Source organism: Dipodomys ordii, unplaced genomic scaffold (genome assembly GCF_000151885.1).
Source record: "Dipodomys ordii isolate 6190 unplaced genomic scaffold, Dord_2.0 Scaffold206, whole genome shotgun sequence".
NCBI lineage: Eukaryota > Metazoa > Chordata > Mammalia > Rodentia > Heteromyidae > Dipodomys > Dipodomys ordii.
Genome location: NW_012267422.1, coordinates 1,308,178 through 1,324,767, shown reverse-complemented (window position 1 = coordinate 1,324,767; position 16,590 = coordinate 1,308,178). Strand labels below are relative to the sequence as shown.

At 40.4% G+C, this 16,590-nt stretch overlaps 1 protein-coding gene across 1 annotated transcript in view; it reads right to left on the bottom strand.

Moving 5' to 3' along the window:
* Gpld1 (glycosylphosphatidylinositol specific phospholipase D1) overlaps positions 1–16,590 on the bottom strand; it is a 41,121-nt gene that overhangs the window by 23,274 nt on the left and 1,257 nt on the right. The window contains exons 2-10 of the mRNA XM_013035222.1: positions 13,741–13,796; positions 9,966–10,044; positions 7,005–7,102; positions 6,502–6,612; positions 5,280–5,328; positions 4,001–4,055; positions 513–620; positions 282–309; positions 55–194 (exon numbers count right to left, since the gene is read on the bottom strand). Of these exons, the coding sequence (XP_012890676.1) occupies positions 55–194; positions 282–309; positions 513–620; positions 4,001–4,055; positions 5,280–5,328; positions 6,502–6,612; positions 7,005–7,102; positions 9,966–10,044; positions 13,741–13,796 (724 nt within the window). The remainder of the gene's footprint in view (positions 1–54; positions 195–281; positions 310–512; positions 621–4,000; positions 4,056–5,279; positions 5,329–6,501; positions 6,613–7,004; positions 7,103–9,965; positions 10,045–13,740; positions 13,797–16,590) is intronic.

Sequence of the window (16,590 nt, the reverse complement as noted above, 5' to 3'; positions counted from 1 at the left end):
CTCCATGTGTCAAGGTTCAGAGTGACTGGTATAAGAAATGGAGTCATAATTCACCTGGTCCCATTCTCTAGCATGAAGCTAGTGAGCCGATAGATGTTAGTGGACCAAAACGCCATATCATCCAGGCCTCCAAGGAAATACTCTTGGAACTGTTCCACCAGGAATGGGGACTTTGTAGAGTACGTGGAATACAACTGCAGCAGAAAGAACAATAAGTAAGGTGCTATTCCTGTGGTCTGTATAATCCCTTAAACTAAAATAGGCAAGGAGGGAGTCTTTACCTTGGAAACAGCAAATGTCTCACCATACCTGAAATATAAACAATAATGACTTGCAATTTCTATATGGAAATAAAACAAGAGAAAGCTCCATCCACTTGATACCACTACCATTCGACTACCTTTGATAAACAAAATCCATACAGCCAAAACCCACTCTCAGGATTGAAGTATGAAAAGCATACTAAAAGCCCCTGTAAAGTCAGTTGCAGACATTCCTCTGGTTATACTTACATTGCCAAGAACTGAAGGTGTGTACAATCAACAATGACATTCTTGGTGATGACATCTCGACCATAGAGTTTCTTATAAATTCCCAGTAGATCTGTGATGGGTATGTACCTGAGTAATGCATTAGAATAAAATAAGGAATGTTCCGATGCTGAGTTGAAGATAGCAAGAACTACAAAAGAAATAGCACCTGATAATTATCTGTCAGGTATATCATATGACTGGTCTTTACAGGCTAGTTATTGAATCCTTCCAGTGACCTTAATGATTAGTATTATTGCATCACCATTTTTCATAAGAGGACACTGGGGCACAAAATATTATATACATAACTTGTTCAGTGATGCTCAGCAAACAATTGATACCTTGATCAAATATTTGTAAAGGTATATTGAATGACTGGAAAACACAACAGAAAGGAAATGATTAATTTTGTGAATTTAGAGTTCAAGAAGCAATGTAAAGTTGTCGCATTTTTTGGTTGAATTATTCTCAAAACTATTCATGTTAAAAGTACTAAAAAGGGCTCCTCAGCTTGACATGCTAGTTTCAGAGTAAATAGCATAAAGTAGTGAAAAGAATTTTGGCTCCCAGCTTTTGGTTCACAATCTTATTTCAGCTGGAAGATTAATGTTTTATAAATACATTTGCACTGAATCCTCATTAATTTCCAGACAAAATACATATGACAAAAATCACAATTGATAGAAATATGACTCATATATATTTACAAGAAAGATGGGATTGAGAAGTCATTTATAAAAGCACCAGAATGGTATTCTCTCTTTTTTTTAATGTAGCTTTAAAAGCTAGAGAAAAATAACAAAAATATTTGTTTTGATGAATCACTAAGCTAGCAAAAAGTAAAAAGTTCCCAAACACAAAAAATAAATAGAAACTGGAAAGTTGGGGAGGTAGGCAAGTAGGAACTTCAGCTTTCACCCTGGAGGTATCTTCTAACCCCTGGGGACCTGAAAGGTTTTGATGACAGGTAAGAGACAGAGTGTAGGGACCACCCAAAGTGGACCATCTCAGAAGGTATATCTGCATTAACTCTATACTTTCTGCATGCACATGAAATGGATAAAACAACAACAGCAAAGACTAAGGGCATCCTATTTCCATCTTGGCGACACAGAGAAAGGAAATATATGTATGTCCTCGGCACTGATAAGCCAGTTATTACCACTTCAAACTGGTGGCCTCACTAGTCAGCCTACAAATGTTTTGCCCTACATTCATGTCATCTGTGCAGACAAAAAGATTCAGTGGTTGAATGTAGCTTAACAGAGTCCCCAGATTATAGTGCCTCAGCCTGCAGAACCCATGGCTAACCCTCCTTCACTGGAGAACTGAAGCCTGACTCAAATCCCAAGTAATGCAAGCAGCATGGAAAACAACCAAAAGATGACCAGTGTAACCACAATCCTATCTGGTATAGTAAGCACTAAAGGAACAAGCACTTTTGTAGCAAAAAAAAGTACTTCGACTCACTAGAAAGGACTTTGAAACTTGAATGCATCTAGTACTCTATCTTCAAGACAAATGCACAGCAAATGTTGACAGAATGTAAGAAAAACGGAAACTCCACCATCAAAAAGGGAGACATGTTAAAATTAATTTTTGTCAGGAATCATTAGATCAACCAGACAAAAATAATAATAAATGGCAAGAGTATCTTAGTTATACTATACAAATCTTTTGAACCCAAGAATAAATCAGAGATAATAAACATAATCAACTATGAACATTAAATCAAACTTGAAGAATTAACTTTTTTCAAGATCTTGTGGAATATTCACTATGAATTAGCATAGAAATTTATATTCTAGGCTGTAAATCAAGACTCAACAAATTTCATAGAAACTCAAAAAGGGGATGGAGGCATGGCTCAAGTGGTAGAAAACTTATCTAGGAAGTGTGAAGTTCTGAGTACAAACGCCTGTACCACCAAAAAGAAAAAAAGAAATCCAAAGGAGGAGAAAGAAAAACATAGATATAAGGACAGAAAGCATTAAAATAGAGAATTGAAACATATAATACAAAAAATCGATACAGTATAAAATTATTTTATTTAAAATAAAGCGAGAGGCCAGACACTGGTGGCTCACGCCAGTAATCCTAGCTACTCAGGAGGCAGAGATCTGAGGATTATGGTTCTTAGCCCTGGCAGGAAAGTCTGTACGATTTAAATCTCCAATTAACCATCAAAAAGCCAGAGTATGGCGGTGGCTCAAGTGGTAGAGCACAAGCCTTAAGCAAAAAAGCTCAAGCATTAATGCCCAGGCCCTCAAGTCAAGCCCTGGGACTGGCACACACACATGCGCATGCATTCCCATACACACTACACAGAAGGCAGGATAAACAATAAATGGATAACAGATGGAATAAGAACAAACAAAAGATAAGCCAGCATTATGAACAACCTTAGGCCAAGATGTTTGATCCTTTAGAAAAATGGAAAAGTCCCTAGTTAAACACAGAACTGAAGAAGGGATTGAAAACTATATAATCCTGTAACTCAAGACTTTTTTAATTCCTAAAACAATAGAACTAAATAGCTTTAGGCAAAAATCTATCTAACATTCAAGAGATTAAATTTCTAATATTACACAAGCTCTCAGAGAATATCAAAAGACACTCTCCCCAAAGGTATATCCATGAAGCCAGCACAGCTTTGATTCCAAAACCAAACCAACTAGAAGAAAAATGACTGTACATCACTCATAAAAAGAGGCAAAGCCCTAAGACATCAAGAATAGATGCAACCAACACAAAAGTGATGATGTGCCAACATGACAAAATGGGCTTTGTCCCATTCAGGAAGGCCGATTTAAAATTCATAAGCAGATTAATATACTTTACTACATTAACATACTTTCTGAGTTTGACAAAAGAAAGCCAGAAAGTTACATTAATGATAATGATGGAACTTTGTAAATATTTTCAGATCAGAAACAAAATAAGTATGCTTAGTCTCCTCACCACTTTTAGCACTGTCCTTGAGATGGTCACCAGGGTCACAGCAAGAAAAAGGAGTGAATGGAGAAGCAAAATGGCCACAATTTGTAGACTATAGTGAGACAATAAGTTGTAAAGAATCACCTGTTGTTAGATTAATAATGTAGCTTAGAAATGTTTTGAATACAAGATCAAAATTTAAAAGCCACTTGTGTTTATATATACATGCAATCAACTAGAACAAATCAAAATACCACATGATCTTTCTCATATATGGAATCAATAGGAGCAGATCAATTTTGTAGAGATGGAGAGTAGTATAGTGGTTAGCAGAGGCTGGACAGAGTAAAAGGGAGACGGGGGTCACTAGGTACAAAGTTAGAGGAAGAAGAAATAACTCTGGTGTTCCCCTAGGTGGATGACTACAGTTAATCATATACTGTATATTTTTAAATAGCTAAAAGACAAAAATTACAATGAAATACCTGTATATTAATTAATTTTTGCTCATTTTTTTAGCAAAAACTTACCAGCGTCTTGCAAGGTAATTAAAATTAAACTCGAACTGGCTCACCACATCTCCTCCTATGGCAAGAGAGAAATATTAATATTTTGTGGGTCAGTGACAACATTATGTACTTCTTTCAACTCAAGTTCTCACAAACCAGACCAAGTATTCTCCACATGGCTGCATGATTCTGTTGTTCTAAATACAGGTGTGTTTTTCTCAAAGGAAAAAAATCTTTTAAAAAAATCCTAGCTAGGGGGGCTGGGAAGGTGGCTCAGTGGTAGAGCGCTTGCCTTGCATGCATGAGGCCCTGAGTTCGATTCCTCAGCACCACATCAGCAGAAAAAGCTGGAAATGGTGCTGTGGCTCAGCCTTGAGCTGAAGAGCTGAAGGATAATGCCCAGGCCCAGAGTTCAGCTCCCACGACTGACAAAAAAAAAAAAAATCCTAGTGAAATATATGAATTAGGAAGAAATGTTTCGTATAACCAAAGAACTAATTTTTTTTGCTTGACAAGGAAAGATAAATTGTAAGGATCCCTTTAAATGCCACTCACCACTTAACTCATATATTTAAACTACAGAAAAAAATACAGACTCTCAACTTAACACTAACATAGAACAAATTAGGAGATATTGGCTAAGGAATCTTAATCTAATAGAAAAGAAAGCTTTTCTAAAATGATAACAGTAGTGGAGTCAATGACCAAATATATCAATTTTTAAATAGAAAAAAATAGCTATTTTAACACACATTTCTCTGTTGAATGAGCTATGTCTGTACTCTAAATGAACTTCAACATTAAAGTAATCCTAGCAACATTAAAGCAATCCTATCTACTCAAGTGACTTAAGTTCTGAGGATCAAAATTCAAAACCAGCCTGTGCAGCAAAGTCTGTGAGACGCTTTTATGTCCAATTTACCAGCAAAAAGCCAGAACTGAAGCTCAAATGGTTAAGCACCAGCCTTGAGCAAAAAGAAGCCACACAAAGCCAGGTGCCTGGTGGCTCATGCCTGTAATCCTAGTTACTCAGGAGGCTGAGATCTGAGGATTGTGATTCTAAGCCAGCCCAGGCAAGAAAAGTCTATGAGATTCTTATCTTCAATTAAAAAAAAAAAAGCCAAGCAAGAGAGTGAAATCCAGAGTTCAAGCCCAATATTGGCACCAGCACAAACGTGCATGCATACAAAGTTAGCATATATTGCTCACAAAATGTAATAAACACAAAGCATTTAGTGATTTCATTCTAAGTGAACTATTACTACCACAAGGGGGAAAACATGGCAAATATAAACAGTACCAAAATCACCCACTGTATGGGCCTCAGAATAGGAGCCGTGGAAATCAATCTGTGAAAGAAAGAAACAGTTGGGTGGATCAGCAACCGTAGCCCAAATTCTCACCCAGTCAAGAGAGCAGTAGGGAGGTGACAGCCCACCCCAGTGGATGCTGAGGGGCACCCAAGAAGACATGTTACTTTACTTTTTATATTGGTAACTGAGTAAGATAACAAAGCTATTTGCAGAGAACTGTCCTTTCTAAGGTAAATGTAAAATCCCTAATGAAGTCCCAGTTGAAATGTCTATCAAAATGGGATTACTATCAACTCATGACAGCAGGGTCTTTCAGTAGCCAAGCCATTAGGTAAGATCATGACTTTCAGCTGGGGGATATGGCATTTTCTCAGAAAGTTAAAAAAGCAGGGCTGAGAATGTGGCTTAGTGGTAGGCTTACATGAAGCCCTGGGTTCAATTCCTCAGTACCACATACACAGAAAAAGCCAGAAGTGGTGCTGTGGCTAGAGTGCTAGCCTTGACCAAAAGAGGCTGAGGGACAGTGCCCAGATCCCAAGTTCAAGCCCCAGGACTGGCAAAAAATAATTAAATTGAGCCAAGTGACAGACATTTTTATCCTTGCTGAGACACACAACTTAATGAAATCATCGTGCCTTTCACTTTTCTAAGTGCACATTAGTCATCCAGTTCTTGTGGATGAATTTGCTCCCGTGACATGAATGAAAGGAATGAGCGAGGCTGAGAGATGTGGTTCAAGTGACAGGGCACTCAGTACTACACCCCCCCCCCAAAAAAAAGTGAATGAATATAAGAGATGAATCTAAATTAACACCATTTGGGGCAAGAAATCTTGTTTCCACATCACATTAGACTATAGTAACCTAAAGTTTTCCTTCCTTTTAAGAATCCTTTTTGAACTGGGCATCAGTGGCTCATGCCTGTAATCCTACCTACTCAGGAGACTGAGATCTGAGGATTAAGGTTGAAAGCAAGCCTGGGCAGGAAAATCTATAAGATTCTTGTCTCCAATTAACCAGCAAAAAGCACTAAGTAGAGCTGTGGTTCAAGTGGTAGAGCGCCAATCTTGAATGAAGCAGCTAAGGGTCAGCACTAGGCTTCAGTGCTGGCACATGTGTGCACACACACATACACACAAAGTCCTTTGTTAAACATGAGTGTGACCACAGCATTCTCATAATGTCATCAGCCACAGAGACAAATACTCACCACTCCCATTGTCCTAAGAAATCCCTGTTCAATACCCAGGCTGTGCCAGCTGACATCGGCCACCATGTGAGAGGTAATTCCAAACAGGAAAGCTACCAGTTTCTCTGTGTCCTGCCAAACAAGCAAGTTACAGCCATGTGTGATGAGACAAAACAACTCTATAAAAAGCTTTTATAAGGGTGACTTTATTTCCTTTAGTGAGATTCAACCAGAAATTCTAGGCAAGTATATTATAGTTTCAAGAAACTAAAGCTACACAGAACATTTGTAGGTTTGTAGTGAGTGTCTAGAACTAAAGTACTTTCAAACTTGTTTTTCCCAATGTACTCAAATACTAACTGGGCACTTAGTGCATCTTGATTACTGTGTGTGGTACTGGAGTTCTAATTGTAAATCGCTGTCCCCAGGGTCTGGAGAGAAGCAGTCATTCGGGGAAGTACAGGAGCAAAAGAGAACTTTGCAGGTCTAGGGTGAATTGGTTGAGGCTTACAGGCCCTGCATACCTTTTCCCAGGGAAGAGGGTAGTTCTCCCGGATATAATGAATGCTTGCATTCAGAAACGGAGTCCAATGAGTCCTCTCTGACACATCATGGAATTTTCCTGGCAAACAAAAGCAGATTCTGGATTTTTAAAGTTGGAAGGGTTTCCGGAAGAGTCTCCAGATTCCACCCCCCCCATCCACCATACACACTGTCCACTGTCCACCATGCTGTTAAGTTCCCCCCCCCTCCTCCCAATGACCCCTCCCCACATTTGTTTCTTCTGTTGATGGTCACAGGATGACTCCATTTTTGGAGCAGGCAAGGGATTGTGGGTAGGGAGCCCTCCAGGAACAGCAAAACTGGCTCACAAAGTGTCCTGTTGCTGGCTACAAGAGAAGCTAGGTTTCCACTCCCCCTTCCATGCCTTAAAAACAAGTTTGGGTTGTTTGGATTTGATGGGAATGAGAGGGAGGGGTTCAGTCCCTTCTTTGAAAAACCCTCAGAGCACACACACAAAACAGATCCACGTACTTTGAAGTACTTGAAATCTCTAATTGTTTTTGTTTTTAATTTGCACAGGCTCCAGTGAATATTACCCAAACACTACTGGAGTGAGCTTGACACACCATGTACCATCTTATTTCCCCCAGCAGCAGCAGGACACTCACAAACAAAATGTTCTAAACTTCCTGAGTGCCACGGATTCTTTATGGGGTGGCCAAAGTCACAAAGCAAGTAAGAGCAACACTCCACAGCTCAAATCCCTTCAGAAAAAAATAATAATGTTGTAATGTTGTGCTAACGTAAAACTTGCCTAAATAGCACTTTAAAATATTTTTTCATCATTTAACTTTCCCCACATTTATTAGTATTGATTAGTTGAATGGGGAAGGTCATTTAGATATGTCCACATTCTCTTACAATGTACCTTGACCAGACTCATCCTTGAAATGATTTTCAAAGAAGCTAGAACCAAGAAATTTGATTGTTACAGTTTTCCTAGAGGTAAAAACTTCCCAAATACAGAAAAATCCCAGAATTATCCTTTGGAACAATCTCTGCTTAGGGGACAAATCAGGTGGAGCCTGGTAGTTTGTGCTGGTAATCCTATGACTCCTTTTACCAGTCATTACAGACTGGAAGCAAAAGCAACTAACTCCCTTCTGGGTGAACTGGATGCCGATTCCTAGGCAAGCCACCGCCCAAAGGCCAAAGCCCATCTCCTCTGTCAGTGCTGTGTTACTGAACACCACCCAGGGCCCCTCAGGGCTCTTTGTAAACCTGTTTAGATCATTCGTCCCTGTAATCTGATTATATCACTTGGTTCCATGTTAGGGAAACATGAAATATGAGTGTAAATGCAGAGTTCTTTTCTTCTGGCATTTAAGAAAGTCACATACTTTCAAAAGGCCCAATACAAGTAAATCGGGAGAGAAGAAAAAAGCTGCTACCAAATTAGATGTGTATGAAAACAAAAGATTTGGAGGGAAAAGTCCTAAAAAGAAATCGAAGATAAATCCATAGGCAAATTCCTTAATTATGTATTTCTTTCTAATTCACCTTTATTTATCACATACTGATCCCAAATTTATATGAGGGCATATGTTGCTTGTGATAATACCCAAAATACTAGTTTACATTCCCTTTCCACTCTTTTCAGCATTTTTCATGTGCATTTTGTCTATCTCTAGAAATGGCACACACTTAACAATGTTTCTTACATTTAATAAACAAAACAATTGTTCCTTTTGTCTAGGATATCAAGAAATTTAAAAAAATCAAGGGATAGATTTGCTATGAATATGGTTCCAGAAATGTTAAACTAGATATAAGTTAGAATGAATGAGAAGTACAACACACAAGCAAAATCATAAGGTTGAAAATTGAGTCCAGTTAGACAAAGCCTCTTGGCTTTGGCATGGTACTACACTCCTGTAACCCTTCAGAAAGCTGAGGTAAGGAAATCGAAAGTTTAAGACTAGTCTGGGCTAGCCTGCAGTCTGAGCTATATAGAAAGATCCTGTCTCAAAAAATAAACCAGGCGTCAGTGGCTCACACTTGTAATCCTAGCTACTGAGGAGGCTGAGATCTGAGGATGGCAATTCAAAGCCAGTCCAGGCAGGAAAGTCTGTGAGACACTTACCTCCAATTAACCGCCAGAAAACCAGAAGTGACGCTGTGTCTTAAATGGTAGAGCACTAGCTTTGAGGTAAAGAGCTGAGGGACAACCCAGGCTCAGAGTTCAAGCCCCATGGCCAACAAAAAATAAATAAGTAAAATAAACCCAATTCTGAGAAATCAATTTGAGCATGTCTTCTGTACCCTGCTAATGTTCTTAAAAATCTCTGAGCCAGGTGCTAATGGCTCACGCCTATAATCCTACCTACTCAGGAGGCTGAGATCTGAGGATAGTAGTTTGAAGCCAGCCTGGGGAAGGAAAGTGTGTGAGATCCTTATTTCCAATTTACCAGAAAACTGGAAGTGGCGCTGTGGCCCGAAGTGGTAGAGTGCTAGCCTTGAGCAAAAAAGCTCAGGGACAGTGTCCAGGCCCTGAGTTCAAGACCCACAACCAAAAACAAACCAAAACAACAAACCTCTGAGCCCAGTTTCTGGCTAACACTGACAAAATAGCATAAATGCTGGCAATAAGCCAGTGAAAAGGTTGGGCATGAATATCACTGCTACCTGGAAGAAATGGAAACTGTGGATTTTCTCAAGACCACAGGCAATGTAGCAGGAACACAAACTCAGACTGGATCTAATTCTCATATGACACCATGCAGTCAAGCAAATAAGGATACTTGGAATGAGTTTCACCAAAAAATAAATAAAATTTTCAGAAATTCTACACTTACACAGGCAACATTGACCCACAATAGAGACAAACATGCCATGCTGGGATTGTCCATTTTAGAACTCTATATCCAATCCTATTAAGCAGTTAAAAGCACCATAGTCCAGTCTATAAACCTTCACCTTACCTCCCTTGCAGATGTCAGGGTAGAAGGAGTCAGGAAAGACGGCCCCAGCCTGATAGGCATCCTGGTGTTCTAACAGCAGCTGGGGAGAGGGATTAGAGGTTAGGAGATTAGGGGAAAGAGTCTGTCCCCTGGAAAATGCCACCTCTGGACCTCCCAGCAACGCCATGCCAGAGCTCCAGGGGTTATGGAGCAAAGGAAAGGCCGGCAAGAATAAGTAAATAACTGATCAAAATTTATGCATAATTTAAGGAACATCCTACAATACATAACTTCAGGTTCGTGTGTGTGTGTGTGTGTGTGTGTGTGTGCGCGCGCACGTGCACATATGCACCCTCGCGTGCCAGTACCAGACTTAAACTTAGTGCCTCCTACTCTCACTTCGCTTTTTGTCTAAGGCTGGCTCTGCACTTACTGAGCCACTCCTCTACTTCTGCCTTGTGGGCTGGTTAATTGATGAGTGTCTTGGGATTTGTCTGCCCAGGCTGGCTTTAAACTTCAATCCTTACTCAGCAGAGTAGTGGTTGCTGCTGGCTGCAGAACTCAAGGGGCTGTAATGGGAACAGGCACTCTGCGCACTGCAGAAAACCAGTCTGGATGTACTAACAAAACAGAATGTGTGAGCCAACAAAACTCAGACTTCAGAAGTGCAGGTCTTGGAGGAAGAATGCAGTGACAAAATTCAATACCTATTCCACAAAATCAACAAAATTGAGGGAAGGAGTGTGGTTGGGAGAAAAATGAAGCAAGAGGTGACTTTGATCAGATGCACTGTATTCATCAACTGCTTCACTGAATGGAAACTCGTTTATATAACTAAAGGATTGTTTTTGTTTTGTCTTTGGTGGGGATGGGAGGGTTTGTTCACTTTTTGTTTTGGGGTTGTAGGGTGGGGGTTGTTGGTGGTGGTGGTCATGAAGCTTGAACTCAGGGCCTGGGCACTGTCCCTGAAGTTTTTCACTCAAGGCTAGCATTTTGCCACTTTTAGCCACAGTGCCACTTCGGGTTTTCTGGTGATTTATTAAAGGTAAGAGTCTCACAGACTTTCTTGCGGTGGCAGGGGGGGCAGGGTGTTTAAACCATGATTCTTAGATCTCAACCTCATGCGTAGCTAGAGTTACAGGCATGAGCCATCAGTGCCCAGCTAACTAAAGATTTTTATTAATTTTTTTATTGCGAAAATACTATACAGAAGGGTTACAATTACATGAGCAAGGTAATGAGTACCTTTCTTATCAAGCATTGTTGCCTCCTCCTTGGAAAGCAAAGTAATCCTTATGGGTTATCTTCAAGTTTTTAGGGGGAATGTGGGTGTTCATTCACACCCAGTGAATGGATGAATAATGATGACATTCAGTGCTCTGATCAGACTCCTTGCTGAGAGAAACTATACTCATCTAACATGTTTGAAATGAAGTCCAAAATTGAATGCCTCTATCAGAAAGCCAGTCACACACTCAGGGCTGATTGATTCTAACTTCTCCTCACGCCTATCTACTCCTTGCCCCTCTCCTGCCCAGTCCCAGGCACAGTCCCTGAGCCTCTTTGTGCTCAAGTTAGTGCTCAATCATTTGAGCCACAGCACCACTTTCGGCTTTTTCTAAGTAGTTTATTAGAAGTAAGAGTCTCATGGACTTTCCTGCCCAGGTTGACTTAGATCCCTATCTACCTTCTATCAAGGTCAATGAAAATGTCAATTAAGATACATATGCCTGTACAAGACACTATGTTGAAAACGAACTTTACATCTTGGAGCAGAGGGAGTTGGGGAGGTGGAGAAGGAAGGGATGGTACAGGAAAAACAAAGAAGGGGGTAACAATGCTCCATAGGAAATGTACTCATTACCTTACTCATGTAACTGTAACCCCTTTGTACAGTATCTTTACAATACACACACACACACACACACACATATATATGGAAATTTTTTTTTTGGGTCTGTTCGTGGGGCCTGAACTCTGGGCCTGGGCGCTGTCCCTCAGCTCTTCAGCTCAAGGCTAGCGCTCTACCACTTGAGCCACAGCGCCACTTCAGGGTCAGAATGGGTTAAACTAAGTTGAGGGTGAGTAGAGGTGAGCCCTCAGGTAGTCCTGCCAAAAGTGTGGCAGGAGGAAAAATGGAACCTCAATGCAGACTTCTTAATAAGACCTCTGTTTCCGGGGCTGGGGCTATAGCCAGAGTGCTTGTCCCACACATGCAAGGCCCTGGATTCAAACTCCGGCACCACAAAATAAAATAATAAAGTTAAAACTTCCTGCTCCTCCTAGTGATGCACTTTGTATAAACACACCATGACAAAGGGTAGAAAATAAACAATTTCTCTTAAGTCTGACTTCCCTTTTAATAAAGATGTATTTGAGAGTATATTTTGGCAATAGATTTTCTTTTCTTTTTGTGTGTGTGTGTGTGTTTTTGGCTAGTCATGGGCCTGAACTCTGAGCCTGGGCGCTGTCCCTAAGCTCTTCAGCTCAAGGCTAGCGCTCTATCACTTGAACCACAGCGCCACTTCCAGCTTTTTCTGCTTATGTGGTTCTAAGGAATCAAACTCAGGGCCTCATGCATGCAAGGCAAGCACTCTACCACTGAGCCACCTTCCCAGCCCCTGGCAATAGATTTTCAAATTATGATTCTGATTGCTAAAGTATCCAAATTCCAAGGGGGAAAAAAAAGGCTTACATTTTAACCCTTTCATTTATTCAGAATGTGCAACTGTCTCATCAAGGTCACAGATTAGATATCTAACTTATATTTCCTTTTAAGAATGTCACAATTTTGTTCATCCAAATAGAGTTTTGTCAAGTTAAAAAAAAATTCCCACAACAACAACAAAATTAAGGATCAGTGTGTTAGTGACATACACCTGTAATCCAAGCTACTCAGGAGGCCGAGATATAAGAATAGCAGTTTCAAGCCAGCCCAGGCAGGAAAGTCCATGAGATTCTCATCTCCAATACATCACCAAGAAACTGTGGTACAAGCAGTAGATTTCTAACCTGGAGCACAAAAGCTCGAGGGACAGTGCGTAGGCCCTGAGTTCAAGCCCTAGGACCGACTGACCAACCAACCAACACACACACACACACACAGTTTTAAACTACTTAAAATTTATTATATATATATATATGTATGTATATATATGTATATATATATATATGTATGTATATATATGTATATATATATATATATATATTCTCCAGTGGCATTGGTGGGAACACACACTTTTAAAGCACAGCATTATGATGGGAATCTGTATCGTTCTTTTAACTTCATGTTGTTCCCATGGCCCACGGACCACCCTCCCTCAGGGACCCCTTCTTGTTCTCAGGAAACCTTCACCCCTGACCTTGTCTGAAAGTGCAGGGCTGCCAACCTCAGTAGGATACTCCTACCATAAAACCTCAAACAGGACAGTTTGCACCCTCAATCCCAGTTTGTACCCCAAATCCCCAATAGGACAAGACAAAGAAATTCGGAGAAGAGTCTCACCATAAAATATATAAAAATCTAAAACCCTCTACACTTCTCACGCTTTGCTTCTGCAACCCTGCTCGGTGTTACATGAGGTTTCCTGCAGCCCTGAGAAAAGCCAGCTCTGGTGGACTGAAGTCTCTGCCTTCTTTCTCTCCTTGCGTCCACTTGATCTTTCCTAACACTCATGACTCGGTTTCCTAACACATCAGTCTTATAACAATGAGTTCTAGAACTGGTTTAAGTATCTGTAAGGACCTTTGTACCCACTGCAGGATTTGATGTGGAGAGAGCAGGCGGGCTTTATACCTTTCTGTAGTTAACACGCCCATCTTCCAGATGAAGAAATTGCAGGGCTCTGTGTCCTGAAAGAAATGAATTCACAGCGCAATTAAGTTCCTCTGTATTTGTCAGAGATCATTCTGAAAATGAAATGAATAACTGTGAACTTGCAAACTATCTGCGAAGCAGGAAATGAAAATCAGTTTGGGCTCACTGGGAATTTTCTGTACAGATGCTTATATTAATAGAATACAATAAAATTTCCTTGGTGACTTAAAGTTTCTGCTGAACTAACTCTGGGGGCTTGGGTAAACTGAGGCCCTCTAGGTTTCAGTTCCCTCCTACACACAAGGCAGTAATAATCACCTTAAAGGGTTGCTGGGAGAAACCATGGAAAAGAACCAAGTACAGTGGCTTGACCCCAATGAGAGAGGCTCAAAAACCACCAACTGTCACTTTTGTATTTTGTCTCAGAATTGAAGTAGGTAAACTTACATCAGAAATATAAGCCCTAAACGATGGGCTAATCCATGGTTCCCAAATGATTGTTTATTATTGGAACTCATTAGAAGGACCAAGTATCTCAGAAGGCTACCTGCTCTATACATGGAGCAAGACACAGACAGAATCAACAGAAAGACTAACATAGCTAGGTGCTGTGGCTTACACCTGTCATCCAGCCACTTAAGAGGTAAAGATGAAAAACATTACAGTAAAAAAAAAAGTTAATGGGACCTCATGTCAGGAGAAGTCTGGCATGCTGCATGCAACGAATCCCAACTATATAGGAGGTATAGCTAGAAAGATCTCTGTCCAAGGCCAGCCTCAGAAAAACAAAAATACAAGACCTAATCTAAAAAATAAATAATCAAAGCATAAAAGGCTGGAAGTGTGTCTGAAGCAGTAGAGAGAGCAAGTTCAAAACCCCTAGTTAAGAATGAAATTAACATTCCTAGGAACAAACATGCCAAGGTAACACCTTATTTCTATGATGAATAGCTTCTAGTTTTAAAATCCATTCAACAAGTATATAGCTGCTCCAATTATCGTAGGCATTAATGCCATGAGGCAAATCAGAGCACAAATAATTCATACATAGGATTCCTGTGATTTACAAAGCTCAACACCTGAATGAGGCCAACTTGCTACATGAGTATCACACAAATTCCATGACAAGGAAAACATCACCTATGATGTTGATGACATCACATAAGGCAATTAGAAAACAAGTCATAAAACTTGTCTCTTTTACAGAGAAACTCGTAGAATCTGTACAGATTCTATTCAGAAGATGTCTTTAAGTATGCTCACCTATATACACATGCAGGTATCGTTCAACATCCCTTAGGACTTTTTTTTTGGGGGGGGGAGGGTCTGGTCGTGGGGCCTGAACTCTGGGCCTGGGCGCTGTCCCTCAGCTCTTCAGCTCAAGGCTAGCACTCCACCCCTTGAGCCACAGCACCACTTCCGGCTTTTTTTTTTCTGCTTATGTGGTGCTGAGGAATCGAACCCAGGGCCTGGTGCATGCAAGGCAAGCGCTCTACCACTGAGCCACCTTCCCAGCCCCCCCTTAGGACTTTTCTTTGGCACCTCTCCTATACATTGTTTCTAATTCTAAAATTAAAAACTTGAGCATTGCCATTTATGTTTGTTCCTCTTCAGTTTACCTTATAGTTTTAGTTATTTCAGTTCCACTGAGCTTATGGTTGAAAGACTCTGGAATTCAATAAGAAGTTCAAGTCCCTTGTTTCTTAGTGGAGGGACTGAGAGGTGCAAAGATGGCCTGGAGCCATGTATCTAGTTTACAGCAGTGGAGTCTTAAAACAAAGGACTGAATCTTTTCTCCAGTGTATCCTGACTCCTCTCTGGCAACCAATGTTTAACAGACACCAAACTTGCTGTCAGGATGTGAAACTCTAGGCCAGGCTGCCCAGCATTACACATAACAAAGATAGCTATGAAACTCTGCAGGATCAGTTTCCTTGTCTGTAAAAGAACATGACTTAAGTGACCTCTGGTGTGCCCTTCAAAGAGTTTAAATTTGGGAGATCATTGATTCTACTCTAGTTCTCTATCTACATCTATTTTACACTGATAAATTTTCATATCTTATTTGTAATTTTATCATTTCTGGAGGCGGTAAAATGGTAAAGTATTTTCACAAGAATTAAAGAAAACCCAGAAACTACAGGATATTTATAATTATGTAATCATATTCAACTGATGAATTTACCTATGACTTGGCATTTTCCATGTTAAAAATATTCCAAACCCAAATTCATAGAAGAATCAAACTGGGGGAGAATGATAAAGAGGCAATATTGATGAAGATTCATTACTGATGTGTTGAATGGTAACCCCTTTATACAATTACGTAAAGATAATAATACACAATAATTTTTTTAAAAAAAGAATCAAGCCACATGCTGGTGGCTCCCTCCTATAATCCAGCTACTCAAGAGGCTGAGATCTGAAGATGAAGGTTCACAACCAGTCCAGGCAGGAAAATCCATGAGACTCTTTATCTCCAACTTAGCACCAAAAAAGCCAGAAGTGGAGCTGTGGCTTGAGTGGTAGAGCTCTAGCCTTGAGCAAAAAAACTCATGGTGAGCACCTAGGCCCTGAGTTCAAACCCCAGGACCCCCCCCCCACAAATATAAATAAATAAAAATAGTCAAGTTGTTTTCTTTTTTTGGGGGGGGAGTCCAGTTGTGGGGCCTGAACTTTGGGCCTGGGCGCTGTCCCTCAACTCTTCAGCTCAAGGCTGACGCTCTACCACTTGGGCCACAGCGCCACTTCCAGCTTTTTTCTTTTTGCTTATGTGGTGCTGAGGAATTGAACCCAGGGCCTCATGCATGCAAGGCAAGCACTCTACCA